We start from the raw sequence: 14,364 nt of genomic DNA, 5'->3' as shown, positions 1-14,364 counted from the left end.
TTCATTCGGCCTGCAAAAGCTCCCTTTGGGGCTCCTGTTCTATTTTAGAAAAAAGCAAGATAGAAGTTTGAGATTGTGTGTTGATTACCGAGCCCTTAACAAAGTCACTGTGCGAAACAAATATCCAATTCCTTTGATTGTTGATCTCTTTGACCAGTTGGGTCAAGCGAAATTCTTCACTAAGCTAGACCTCCACTCTGGCTATCATCAAGTCCGTATCAAGGTAGGGGATGAACCCAAAACCAAATGCGTAACTCGGTATGGTGCTTTTGAATTTCTAGTTATGCCTTTTGGATTAACAAATGCTCTGGCTACCTTTTGTACCTTGATGAACTAGGTATTCCATGATTATCTTGACATGTTTATGGTGGTCTACCTTGATGATATCATAGTGTACAGTTCTACTTTGGAGGAACATAAGGAGCATCTCCGTCTTATTTTCTATAAGCTGGGGGAGAATAAACTCTTTTTGAAAAAGGAAAAATGCGCCTTTGCCCAAACTCAAATCAAGTTCTTGGGCCATATAATTGAACAAGAAAGAATTCATATGGATCCGGCTAAGGTAAAAGCTATACAAGAATGAGCGGTACCCAAAAGTGTGACCGAGCTCAGATCCTTCTTAGGGTTGGCAAACTACTATCGGTGGTTTGTTCAAGGCTACTCTCAAAAGATTTGCCCCCTGACAGAATTGCTAAAGAAAGGAAGTAAATGGCAGTAGACCAAGGAGTGCCAAGCAACATTTGAGAATCTGAAGAAAACTATGATAGCAGAACCAGTCCTAGCCCTCCCAGACATGACGAAACCATTTGAAGTGCAAACTGATGCATCTAACTTTGCACTGGGAGGAGTCTTAATGCAGGAAAGTCATCCCATTGCTTTTGAAAGCCCAAAACTGAAAGATGTCGAGATTAGATATACAGCCCAAGAAAAGGAGCTATTAGCAGTGGTACATTGTCTTCGACCTTGGAGACACTATTAGCTAGGGTCCAAGTTTATCGTCAAAATAGATAACACAGCAGTAAGTCACTTCTTTTCACAACCCAAGCTGACCCCTAAATAAGCCAGGTGGCAGGAATGTTTGGCCGAGTTTGATTTCCACTTTGAATACAAGCCGGGAACTCTAAACAAATTTGCAGATGCATTAAGTAGGAAGTCAAGGGGGGAGATTCTTCAGCAATTGGCACAGTTGTCCAGTGGCAAAGTGGCTACTACATTACGGGAGCAGATCCAAGATAACTTAAGAAAGGACTCCTAAGTAGTGGCTGTAATGCAACTAGCGGAGGAAGGGAAGACCAGACAATTTTGATTGGAAAATGGTATCTTGATGACCCAAAAGAATCGAGTGTATGTTCCGAAAGCAGGAAACTTGAGAAAATTATTGTTGCATGAATGCTATGACACTTTGTGGGCAGGACATCTTGGCTGGCAACGCACTTTAGCATTATTGAAGTAGGGCTATTATTGGCCTCATTTAGAAGAAGATGTAAGGGAATATATTAAGACTGGCTAGGTGTGCCAGCAAGATAAGGTAGATCGAAAAAAACCCGCAGGATTACTTCAACCATTACCAGTTTCGAGCCGACCCTGGGAGAGTGTTTCCCTATATTTCATCGTAGGTTTACCACGAGTGGGGGAGTATGACCATATCTTGATTGTAATAGATAAATTCTCCAAATATGGGATATTTATACCAATGTCAAAATATTGCTTTACTGAAGACACCACAAGGGCCTTTTTCAAACACGTGGTGAAATATTGGGGAGTCCCAAAGAGTATTGTCAGTGATAGATATGGTTGATTTGTGGGCTCATTCTAGTCAGAACTCTTTGGTTTATTGGGTTCAAGATTGGATATCTCCACTAGCTTTCATCATCAAACAGATGGCCAGACTAAAAGATTTAATGGGTTGCTAGAAGAATACTTACTACACTTTGTGAATGCCAGTCAGAAGAACTGGGCCTCTTTACTTGATGTAGCACAATTCTGTTTCAATTCCTTAAAGAGCTATGCTACTAACAAAAGTCCTTTTGAGATTGTTACAGGACAACAACCATTGGCACCTCACATGTTAAATGATCCTTACATAGGCCGTAATCCCAAGGCTTATCAATTCACAAAGGAGTGGAAACGAAATGTAGAAATTGCAAGGGCTCAGTTGGAGAAAGCATCCAAACACATGAAGAAATGGGCAGATGAGAATCGAAGACCACTAGAGTTTGCAGTGGGAGTGATGGTGAAGCTACTACCAGATTAACTTCGATTTCTCCACAATCAAGATAAAAAACTAGTTCACAAGTATAAAGGACCAATACCAGTTGTGGCCAGAGTTGGCCAAGTTTCCTACAGAGTAGAGCCACCAGTATGGATGAAGATTCACCCAGTCTTTCACATCAACAGATTAAAGCCCTACCATGCAAATCAATCAGATGCCAGCCGCAACAAGTATTCCCGACCAGCCTTCAATCACGCACCACCAGTCAACCAAGGAGTAAAGTAGATCTTGGCAGAACGAGTCATCAAAACAACTAAGCGCCCACCATAAAAGGAGCACCTAGTCAAATGGAAAGGCTTAAGTGCAGAAGAGACCAACTGGGAGAAGGAGATAACCCTCCATGATCATGTGCAGAAGATTCAAGAGTTCTTACAAGCCCAGTCAATGGGGACGTTGACTCTTTGAGTGGGGGAAAATGTAAAGGGGGGAGAATATGGGGTATTTAGATTGTATATGATTGTAACTTTATAGGGGCAAAGGGATATTTTGTAATTTTAGAGATTGTGACAATTGAGACATAGTGATGTCTCCTCCTACCAAGGATGACTTTATCCCAAATGCTCTTTAGGGGGGAGTGACTGGTTGGCCTTAGGTGGGCAATTGACCTAACTAGTCACTTTGCTTACCGAGTCCCATCTTGTACTCCTTATAGGTTTCCCTCCTGCCTACAATGGATTCGTTATATTCATGTTATATAAATGAATGAAGTAGCTCTTTTCATGACATGCTTGTGCTTTTCTGTTTGTTGTGCATTTCATGCTTATGATGCTAGCCATGTGAAACCTCGCTTGTATGAAATGCTTGTGATGACCCCTTAATTGGCCTTGCTTGGCCCGATGCTAACCATGCCCTTGATTTTTTGCAGATTGTTGTAAGATTCTTATTGGCTGACTTGCCTTAAAGAGTTCAAGCTAAGTACCACACGGTCCCAATTTAGTGCTTTAGCTAGGCCCGTGATAAAATATTTTTATTAATTAGAATTTAATTTTACTAAAGAATATTTTATAATTATTTTTTAAAAATACCTATATCCATAAATTAAAAAAAAAAAAGAGAATAATAAAAAGAGAAATCAAAACAAACATTCATTCGCCGTCGTTACACATTGAGGGGGTCGTCTAACTTTGTTCATAGGTTCTTCTCTGTACTGTCGACATAAATTATGATGGCTGGCTCAACTTTAGGAAGTGAGAGACACGAGGGCCCCATAGAGTTGGTAGGGTATACTTGATTTTTCAAAATTCTATATCAATTATGAAATAAATATATAAGTAAGTTAAATAAAAATAAAAATTTTATTAAAATTATCATAATTTTAATAACAATGTATTTTTACATTAAATCATTTGTGAAGAGCGCGCGGGTCCACTAATGGACCGTTTGTCCCCGCATAATTATTTGTCCCCATAAATGTATATCCCTATGGCCTATTGGGGCCAAATTTTTTCCTTGGTGGTTCGGCATTCTGACAGAACCCTATCATATAAAGGTTTTAACAGCGATGCAATGCTCGGAAGATTCTCTTTTTAAAAAATATATATATATAAAAAATATATTTTTATTCATTTAATTTTGTAATATATATATATATATATATATATATATATATATATCACATGTGTGATTAGATTAGTGTTTTAATAGATAATTTGGAGAGATATTTGTCCTTAATTAGAACGTTTTCTTAAGAGTTGAGAGGTACATATATTAAGATCACATGTGCCATATTTGTATATTTATCTTAATGAAATCAACATATTTTAATTTAATGACATTACAATTATATTTAAAATGATAAAATTTCAAAATTTAATTTTAAATGAAATTAATTAAAAAATGATTATTTAATCTTTAAAATGTGATAAAATTAATGATTCAATCTTTATTTTTTAAAAATTAAATTATTTATATTTAATTCTGCTAATATTTTAGTATCTTTGTTTATTTTTTTAATCTTTTTGTTATTAAAAAATTAAAATATTATGTAAAAGACCCTATACTGATAAAAAAAATTTCCTAAGAATCCTTTTTCTTTTTGAAAAAGAAAAGACATTTTTCTAGGAAAAAAAAATCGAAGAAATTATTTTTAGGAAAAAAAATTCCATAAAAAATTCAAAAAGATTATTTATTTCGATAAAAATTTTAATCCTATTTTAAATATGCATGCTTAATGCCGAAATAATAAAATTTTTTAGTTTTGGAAATTTCTTTTAAGAAATTCTTCAAAATAATTTTTAGAGAAATATTTTCTTAAAAGCAATTTTTTTCTAAAAATATTTGTCTTTGAATTTTTTTCTCGTAAAATATTTTTTTACAAAAAATTTATTTGAAAATTAATTTTCATTAAATTACTTATTAATTTTGTTAAATTTATAGACTAAATAATAATTAATTTTTTTATGTGAAAAATGTATCCTCTTAAGTAAAAAGACTAACTCATTAATAAATTTAAAATATAAATACTATTTATTGAGTCTAAAAATTGTAAAAACTAAATCATTACATGAGGGACAGTCACGAATCCTTAAAGGATTAGTTTTCTAAGGATCATATAAGGGACGTGAACGATATCTGGTATTGATAAAATTATAATTTATCCAAATGTATAACATATAATGAATGCAATTTATATTTTTCTCTATACCTAAAAAAAATTGCTGCTAAATTTTACCCTCCATCCTTCAACTTTAAGAGTTGTATCAGTGATGTCCCTCAATTTTAATTTGTATCACAAAAATTCTCTAACTTTAATTTAATACAACTCAAAGTTCTTCAAACTATTTTTTGATGAAATTCCCAGCCAAAAGCTTTGGTGGATATGCTATGTTGACATTTTACAATAAAAAAAATTCTTTCTTTGCTACTAATAATCTTTCTCTTACTCTGTCATCTATGTCCTCCCTCTCCCTCTCTCTCAATTTGATCATCTCAATCCTCCCTTCCTCTCTCCATCTGATAAACCAAAATCAACAATGAAATAAAACAATAATCCATAAACTAGTTCGTCAAAACACTTAAAACCTCAACTTCAAATTCATTAACAGTTTAAAAAATCTCTATATTTTTCATTGCCGTCCATTTGTCTATCCATATAAAGAAACCATTTTCTACCTACATATATATTTCTTTTTTTCAAATAATTTTTTTATCTCTAGCTCTTTGGTTTAGTTCTTTCATTCATCTTCCGCAAAAAGCAACTCATTTCAAGGACGAACCTAATAATCAAATCAAATCTCCATTTCAAATTTGAAATGAATTAAAATCAATGGATTCATGAATTTTTATGGGTAGGATTCAAAAATCTCCTTTTTCTTTCATAGTCAATATAATTAATCTAAATTCTTCCTCAACTCATCTCTTATTTTCCTCCTCTTACTACTACCATGGTTGCAGCACTCTCCCCCTCCATTCTCACCTAATAAACCAAATCTTAGTGGTGTATTGATGGACATCCTCACCAATCAAAACTAGTAACAGCAATAATCGCTTCCCTCCACCAATCTGACCATGCCCTTCTCTTCCCTATCTTCTTCATCGGCTATATCCAACTTTAGTGTTCCCATCCCTTTTACTCTGCCTATCAATTTAACATCTCCAACTCCTTAATTGCAACAACTAAACCCAATGCATGTGATTGGCTACCCAACTAAACCCAATGATGCTCAGCAACAAGCTCTTGATTGGCTACCATACATGTGGTTAGAAGGGATTCTTATGGGTATGGCTTTATGCTGACCTTAGGAAGATGGAGATGTAGAGCCATCTCAACACTAGAGAGAGAAATGTGAAGTAGGTATGGTCGAAGGAAGGTAGATTAGTATTTTTGTACATGAAATGAAATAACTCATTGGCAAGGATTGCAGTGAGGAATTGCTGGTGGTTTCTCTCTTTGTTGAAGATTTTTTGAACATCCTATAGCTCAAGGCAATGGTTGTGGCAACATTATTGATAATAATGGAGTAACCGATGGTATAGGTTTGGGCATAGTGTGTGGGTATGATTTTATATAGCGTGTGGATATGATTTTATGGTTTTTATTGTTTCTAGGTTTATTTATGAGTTTGATGATAAATGGAGGGTGAGAGTAGAGGTGGGTCTACTTGTCAAGGGTTTAATGTGTGGACCTGAATAGGGAGGAAGAGAGGCATGAGAGAGAGTAAGAGAGACCCCCGCTTTCTTAGGAAAGAGAGAAATTTTTAATTGTTAAAATATCACGTGATAAAGAGAAAATTTTTTATTATTTTTATTCCATCTAGGCATATCCACCTAAACTTCTGGCCAAAAGTTCTATCGAAAAGTGGCCTGAGAGACTTTTAATTATATTAAATTAAAGTTTAAGGATTTTTGTGATACAAATTAAAGTTGAGAGATATTGCTGAAATAACCCTCAAAGTTAAGGGACATTGAGTAAAATTTAACAAAAAACTGCATACGATACCTGGCAGGAGACAAGCTTTCCATAATCTGCATCAAGAATTAAAAACTAACCTGTGTATTTATATATAATCAAGCAAAGTTACAGCTTATAAAGGCAAAATTAGATCACTACACTTTATAACTATTTTTGGATAGAAAAGTTCTTAATTAGTAGTCGCTGTGAAGATAGGTAGGCAAGCATTAAAGGCTGTAGACTTCCCAGGAAAACCATATACCTGAAACTGAAACCCTGCAGAAAGTAAATGTAAAACTCCTTACGAAATATTTCACATATTAGATTAACATTCGCAATATTTGTTTACAGTGCAAATATTAATAATAACCAGGAGGACTAGGGCTTACATATATATATATATATATATATATATATATATATATATATATATATATATATATATATATATATACTGGCTTGCTTGCGAGTCATGGCAAGTAGCCCAAAATGGCCCCGAATAGCTTGATTGACTTCTTCACTTCAATCTTGTATTTTGCACCGGTAGCTTCGTCTTCTTGTTCATAAAAGATGATTTTATCACCCGCATCAAGATGTTTGCTGGAAGCAAATTTGCGCCAACCCTTGGTAAGAACAGGTTTGGGGTGGTTTTTCTTGCGAATGATGCAGCGAAAGGTCCAGACATGCCCACTCTCATCTCTTACGTGCAAATCTAATGCATGGCCTATCCCAAAACAGGGCAAGTACTTGAGAGACTTGGTTGGAAATGACAATTTTTTCGTAATGTCAGTCTTGGTTAGTGACTTGGAAAAGATTGCCATAAGATAATGAGGGCGATCCAAGTGATTTTCTCTGTGTTTGAGTGTTTGTGCTTGCTTGCAGGTATCTTCTCCCAATATTTCCAACAGGTTTTAAAAGGAAAAATTCGTTAGCCCTCCAGGGCTAGGTCTTGTGAAAACTGAAGAGACGACAAAAATGAAAGTGTCATCCTTGGTGAACACCAATGAAGTGGTGTATAGTGTCTTATAACAAAAAGATGAAGTGATATGTAGTGAAATCAATTGGCCGACAGGCGACAACCCCTTCCTTCCAAGAGAAAAAAGAAAAACAAAATTGTCTTGGAAAATCTAAGCTGTTTCTAGCTTTAAACTCCTTAAAGTGAAGAGCACTCAAAACCTTCAATCAATAACCCAACTTCTTTAGCGCAGTGCATGAATGTGGAATTTTGGAGATTCAAACGGTAGTCCATTTACACGAGGGATTAGAAAACTCTCTCTCTCTCTCTCTCTCTCTCTACCTTCTTTTTTTTTTTAATTAGTGCTTCTATCATTTTCAACAGGAAATACACATCACTCACATTAATTCTAATTATAATTATGTGCTCTCCCATTTAATAGCCTTACTCTGTAATACCAGCTACAATTTTAATTTAACGAGTTTAATAATTATTAAATTTATATAAAAATAATTAATTATATATATAATTAAAATAATAAATATATTTATCAAGATACTAAATCTTATCTCTAAACATTAGTATATATGTTTTATCTATTAAAAAAAAATAAATTTCAAAAAAAAATATATTTAATCTAAAAATTGGACTCATTCTCACGCCCAAATGTTAATTGGTCTACCATAAATCCACCCACGAAAAGAATAAGAAACAAATAAACTCTGCACCCGATCGAATGCCATCAATCGTCCCCCGCTAACTCACCTTCTTTTTCTCATTGTACCATGAAAAAAAGTTGATAATGATCACCCTCTACCCCATCACAAGCGTTCATGTTCACTAAACCCTGGGTTAGGGCCGAGAAAATATTACTGAGATTGCCTGTCAGCCAATCCATACCCTGTGAGGATGAGGATGCTTTTTCTTTGTTATTGGGTTTTAAACTTATTGAGTGCTTCTTGAACACGGTCTCTCTTTCTTTCACAATATACAGAACCCACTACCCTTAAAATTAAGAAACTACATATAAACAACAAAATCCTAATTCTTGTTAGTCGTCTACCGTTACAACAATGATTCCAAGTTTGAAGCTCGGATATCAGTGGCTTCTATATTGAAAGTTGAAGCCCAAATTGAAAATGTTAAACAAGAATGGAGCACTGTAGAACTATATCAACTTGACCCATATCAACTTGACCCATACATGCATGAAGCTGCAGGTTTCTGCAGCCACATTTTTCTTATAGAAGTAGAAAATACGCTTTGCCAGCTAAACCTAAACATGTGTATACAGCTTGCTACCATTGTTGCCCCTGAATCTAACATGATTTTTAAATTTGCCTCCTAACTTTTTCCCTACTTGCTGACCAATATTAGACATGCACCGGATATGAGAGTAAGCGAAGCTGGCAATTATAGAATGACTTCAAAGTCAGTACCATTTAACTAACGATTTCTTCCAATGACTTTCCTACTTCCAATGCATTTATAAAGACAATTTTTTTTTTTTTTGTTCCTAACGGTATGGAAATGAATATAATAATAATAATAATAATAATAATAATAATAATAATAATGAAGTTTGTTTTAAACAAAAAATATTTGGTAAAATGGCTTAAAATTTTGTATTTTTCTCATCCTGTGTTATGTATACAATTTAAATACAAGAAATGCCACGCCAATGGCGGGCTAAAATGTTTGAAACTACAGCAAGACTTTGGACACACGCATCTACGGTCTATGGGACACAGGAAGAATCATAAGCCCAGCTTGAGATCTCAGCCCCCAGTACATTGGGTTACAGTGATGCAAATGCAATTCACTGATTTCCCCGATTCCCCTCAGAACATTAACTCACTCTGATTATTCACTTTCTGAGTTGGTCCCAGGTCTGCAAACAATGTCCTCTCTACCATTCAAACTAAGTTCAGGTTAAGAAGGTCATCCATTAAGGTCCTCAAGCGTCACTCAAAATGAGCTCAACCAGTGAAGCCGTATAAAATGACCACGGAGAGTTTGGAGATAACAGATATCAATGCTCTTGGAGAGATGCTTGAATTAAAGATGTAAGAGATGGATGAATCCTAGCTCTTCTCACAGAACGAGCATTGCTTCTTCCTTCAGCATACTCCTCTCCCAGTGGCCACCTTGGTCGTAGATCATACTAATACATAAAGCAAACATTGTTAGTCAAGATTGCTGACGGTCTAGATAAAAATAGACACCTTAAACCATTATCTAATAATTCAAAGCCAAATAAAGTCAGCATAGATGTTAAAAGTGGCGCACAACTAATTGAAAATCCTCCTACAATTATAAACAAGGTTGTAAAAGTTCATATCAAAGATCTATTGACTGGTTCCTAAATTTTGTAATCTTGTTTATGATTCCAAAAAAGTGCACTCAAATAGAAAAAGGGATGGGGAGGAGGGAACAACAAATGACAGTCATGACTCCTGAGCACTGAGAACAAACCACAAAATCTTCTGCTTCATCTGCAAGCGGTGGAGGATCAAATCTTCCCATGCAGAAGTGCTCAATTCCAGTCCAAGCCACCATTACACCTAGTGAGATCAAAATCAAGGCATTAGTTATTTAATTTTCCTGGAGGTGATAGCCGGTGTACTTTCCAAAGAATATATTAATATAAATTGTTATCTTGCAGGTCTGCACAACTTCTGCAAAACCTGTCATTCTGTTAGCTCTATATGAGAATCAATTCATGCCAAACTACCTTTTGTTCCGCAAATTGAAGGCTGTTACAGTTAATTTGATTGAAATGGAAATCTCTTCAGCAAGCAAAAGGTAGTTTGAGCTTTGAGTTAAAACTTCTTTTCATTAGCACATGGACTTTTCAGTATCACAAAAGTGTGCATATGCGTATGTGCATACAGGGGCCATAAATATTGGATTAGGGATTATGCAGACAAGTCCTCATTAGCATGTCAAAGAAATGAATAATCCAACCATGCTATTCAGGGGTGACATAAAACCCTTTGAATATGCCTGTAAACTTCATTTAAATTTTTCTTTTGTCTTTCTAGATAAACCCAAAATTAAATTGCTTTTATTATTTCAAATTATGTTCTAAGGAACTGGTCTCATTTTGTGCTGTGATGTTCATGTCCTACAACATTGTATGTTATTTAAAGCTCTAGAAGACCAGACCTTACCATTATCAGTACAAAGACTTGAAGGAGGGCATACAAGTTTCAGGTTCTTCTTCTTCACAATCAGATCAAGCCGGGTTCGGACATATTGATTTGATGCAACACCCCCAGAGACCACCTGCAAAAGATGAAAGAAAGGATGGATGTCAGGCACCGATACATGTCAAGGATGGATGTCATGCACCAATACATGTCAAGAAATTAACGAAAAGCATTCACAACAAATCATGGGGAATGGAATAAACAGAATCCAAAATTGCAGTTCACACCAAATATTTGATAGAGGGCTCAATCTTCCTTGCCCATTCAATTGCCCGTTCACACCTCTCCTCTAAATGTAGCACTGCAACTCGCTGCAAGAAAAAGTCTCAGAAAGAGCAAGGCACATCAAAAAACGGTATTGTGTACCCTCCAAACTATATGACAGATTTGGAAAAGAAATAACTGAAAAAACCTGAAAAGATGCAGCAATATCAGCTCGGCAGCTCCTGTCTTGGCAACTTGCAGAGGATATGGGAATTTCAGCATTGCTAGGCATAGCCCACACACGCATCAATCAGAACAAAAAGGTTAACAGAAAATTAATTGGCTTATTCCTAACACTAGCCACACACATATATTTCGATGTTTTCTACATACATATTTCTGGATTCAATTGCCAGTCTCACTTGAGTCTTCAGTCCAGCATACGAGAAATTGCAATCTTTATGTTGTTTCATTGGAGTCTAAAAAACAAAGCAACAAACATTTCAGATTCAGACTCTAATAAAACAGCAGAAAGATAGTACTCTTGTATCACAAATTTCACCAAAATACACATTCTAGCAAACATGACTAAAATGAGAAAAAATAATAATAATAACTAACCGAAAATTTGATTGATTCTGCATCACCCACTTGAGCAAGTTCCTCAAGTGCTGGCCCACCACTTCTCCTCATATCTAGACCAAGCCATTTTGCTGTCTTGTCATATGCCTCACCAATTGCATCATCTATAGTAGTCCCCAGTTGTATATATTGGCCAAGTTCACGAGCCAGAATAAGCAGATTGTGTCCTCCTGAGAATCAAAGGCAAAGTGAAATTTTCAAAACATGTGCAGCAAGAAGAACCTAAACCCTCAAGAGGGTAAGGGAGATGGAAACCTAAATAAAGTACCATCAAGTTAAATTTGGTTTGCAGCATTAAGTTTGTCTTCAAAATATATATTACAATGCTGACATAAGTACGCAAACAAGGGATTGCTCAGAATTGAGGCAATATTTGATATTTAAATGATTGAAGTCACAGGACTACAGTTTCTTGAATCCATGTTCTCCAGCCAATATGTTCATTTATTGGCATTTTTTGTCTCCTAAAATTAGTTGAGTCATTCATATAATGCCTTGTTAAAATACAAGAAGTGAACAGAGGTGGCCTATTTTGCAGGCACCATTTGACTTCGAATGACAATATTTTAGCCTTTCATGTTTATGTTTGATAATGTAAAATCTTTGAACATCAACCATCCTCTCATGAACGTGCATAACTCGCTAAAGAAAAGATAAGAACATGTAAATGGGCAGAAGTATATCTGCTTACCAGAAATAAGCAGGGCCATAAAAGGAAAATGCAACTCTTGTTCAATTAACCTAGAACAAGAAAGGTATGCATAGACACAGATAAGCATTTTAAATAACACATCAATCCAATAGCTTAGGATGGCCGAAAGAATATATCAGCCTTTTTAAAGAATAACATACAGAAATAAGCTTTTTGTACTATTTTTAGTGAATTCTATTCTATGTTTTTCTACACCAGGGTGCAGCTATTCTTTATTCTGCAATTTGTAGGTCTTGTTACTTCCATACCTGGCTACTAGAGCATGAGCCTCCATATGATGGATACTGATGATTGGTAGATTGAAGCTGCTGGCAAGTTTATGAGCTTTCTGCACACCAACTGCATTACAAATGTACAAAAAAAAATCCCTAAGGAGCATTTACTTTTCACTAAACAATAATATTTCACTTCAACACACAAAGTAGCATGAATTAAGACAGGTTAATGTAACCTTCCCCTTTTTTTTCTTTCTATAATACAAAGGCAAGTATCCAGCGTACACCTTACAATACAGCTAAGAAGTTGAGCTACATGGCTGGACTCGGTAATATGAAGAAACCCAGTTGTCCAAAGTTAGTGTGTACATGTTTTCTGGGCAAAATATGTCTATCTGTACACTGTATAATGCATGGAGTGTAAAGGTTGAGCATGCAGGTTGGATATACGACTCTTTAAGCACAAGTAAAATCTCCCCTAAATGGACTTTTGACCAGAGTCAAGAAGACCGTAAATTGGGAATAAGAATTTATTGTTGGTTTGTTCAAAAAGAAAAAGAAAGATAAATTACTCAAGCTTACCACGAAGACAAAGGCTTAAACCAGGACCAATGGTTACAGCAACTGCAGAGACATCCCTCGCAGTTAAATTAGCTTTATCAAGCGCTTCCTGTACAACCTGCAATTGAGAATAACAAATTTAGTCCCTATTGATTTACTGCCAGTAAAGCATTAAAACTAGAAATTATATGGGGAAACCGACGACTCACCGCTCAAGGAGAACAAAAGAGTTGCAAATTACTAAAACGGCGAATTCAGAGAACTATAATGCGATATAGAAAAGAAAAGAGAGTTGAGATCTAGTAGACTTAAAATATCTATATTATACCTGATCAATCACTTGCAAGTGTGCTTCTTCTGCCATTTTAGGAGCAACGCCTCCATATCGTTCGAGCAGGTCTGCCTTTAGTGAAAGCTTACAATGAGCTAATGACATGCACTACAAGCGAAAGAAACAAATTACCAAGCTAAACTTCAGTATATATACTATCTACCTGAGAAGACACCACCTGACTCAGAATTTCACCATTACCTCTCACCTGAAACCACACAAAACAACCAGCCCATCAATATCATTAGAAAATTACAGATACCCAGGTGAAAAACGAACAAAAAAACTAAATTGCATACAACAGCGGCTGCGGTATCATCGCAGCTAGTTTCGATGCCGAGAACAACCAAATCATCTTTAGAGACAATAGTTTGCATCTGGGTTATGGGGGAACTGGAATTCTCCGAAGAGGAAAAATGAGCAGATAGAGAATAGAGTGAGGAAGTGCGAGGTGACCAATTGGGTCTTATTTGTTGCTTGTGGGATTTTGGGGCTTTGAAAGATGATAAAGCATAATGGAGTGAAGGTTTCGGGCGACTATTTAGGCGGGAAATGGCCGAAGACAGCGTTAATAGCGAAGACAACATTTTTTATGCAGAGAGACCGCTTGACAGCACGACTATGGAAAACCATAACCAGTCCCCAAGCTGGTGGCTAAAGAATAAACTCCTGTGGATTACTGAATTTTGCAATTGCAACGGCACCGTTTAAAGATCGTCACAGTGCACCGTGCCCTGTTGTGCTTCCTAAATTTTCAGACATATCAACATGTTCCAAATTTTTATTTTACCGTATATTTTTACTTTTTCAGTTATTTTTCTTAATTTTATTCGTAATGAAAAAAAAAATACAATACTTTAATCTTCTTTA

At 35.6% G+C, this 14,364-nt stretch overlaps 1 protein-coding gene across 1 annotated transcript; it reads right to left on the bottom strand.

Moving 5' to 3' along the window:
* Positions 1-9,218: 9,218 nt before the first annotated feature.
* On the bottom strand, positions 9,219-14,177 carry LOC110656219 (probable tRNA N6-adenosine threonylcarbamoyltransferase, mitochondrial). Its single transcript, XM_021812841.2, has 13 exons — positions 13,794-14,177; positions 13,658-13,702; positions 13,492-13,566; positions 13,185-13,281; positions 12,636-12,726; positions 12,367-12,416; positions 11,655-11,845; positions 11,427-11,512; positions 11,242-11,317; positions 11,057-11,140; positions 10,791-10,905; positions 10,093-10,181; positions 9,219-9,781 (listed from the first exon to the last, which is right to left on the bottom strand). The coding sequence occupies exons 1-13, from the start codon at positions 14,079-14,081 to the stop codon at positions 9,650-9,652; spliced, it is 1,419 nt and encodes a 472-aa protein (XP_021668533.2). The 5' UTR covers positions 14,082-14,177; the 3' UTR covers positions 9,219-9,649.
* Positions 14,178-14,364: the final 187 nt, after the last annotated feature.

The sequence above is a fragment of the Hevea brasiliensis genome, chromosome 9 (assembly GCF_030052815.1).
Source record: "Hevea brasiliensis isolate MT/VB/25A 57/8 chromosome 9, ASM3005281v1, whole genome shotgun sequence".
NCBI lineage: Eukaryota > Viridiplantae > Streptophyta > Magnoliopsida > Malpighiales > Euphorbiaceae > Hevea > Hevea brasiliensis.
This window is presented reverse-complemented; position numbering and strand designations above follow the sequence as displayed.

Excerpts from the sequence above, each read along its gene's own strand:
- LOC110656219 (XM_021812841.2), bottom strand. The coding sequence starts at position 14,081 with ATGTTGTCTTCGCTATTAACGCTGTCTTCGGCCATTTCCCGCCTAAAT. Across the intron at positions 13,703-13,793 it reads ATGATACCGCAGCCGCTGTT|GTGAGAGGTAATGGTGAAAT; the intron begins GTATGCAATTTA and ends GTGTGGTTTCAG. Across the intron at positions 12,727-13,184 it reads TTTAAGCCTTTGTCTTCGTG|TTGGTGTGCAGAAAGCTCAT; the intron begins GTAAGCTTGAGT and ends TTTGTAATGCAG.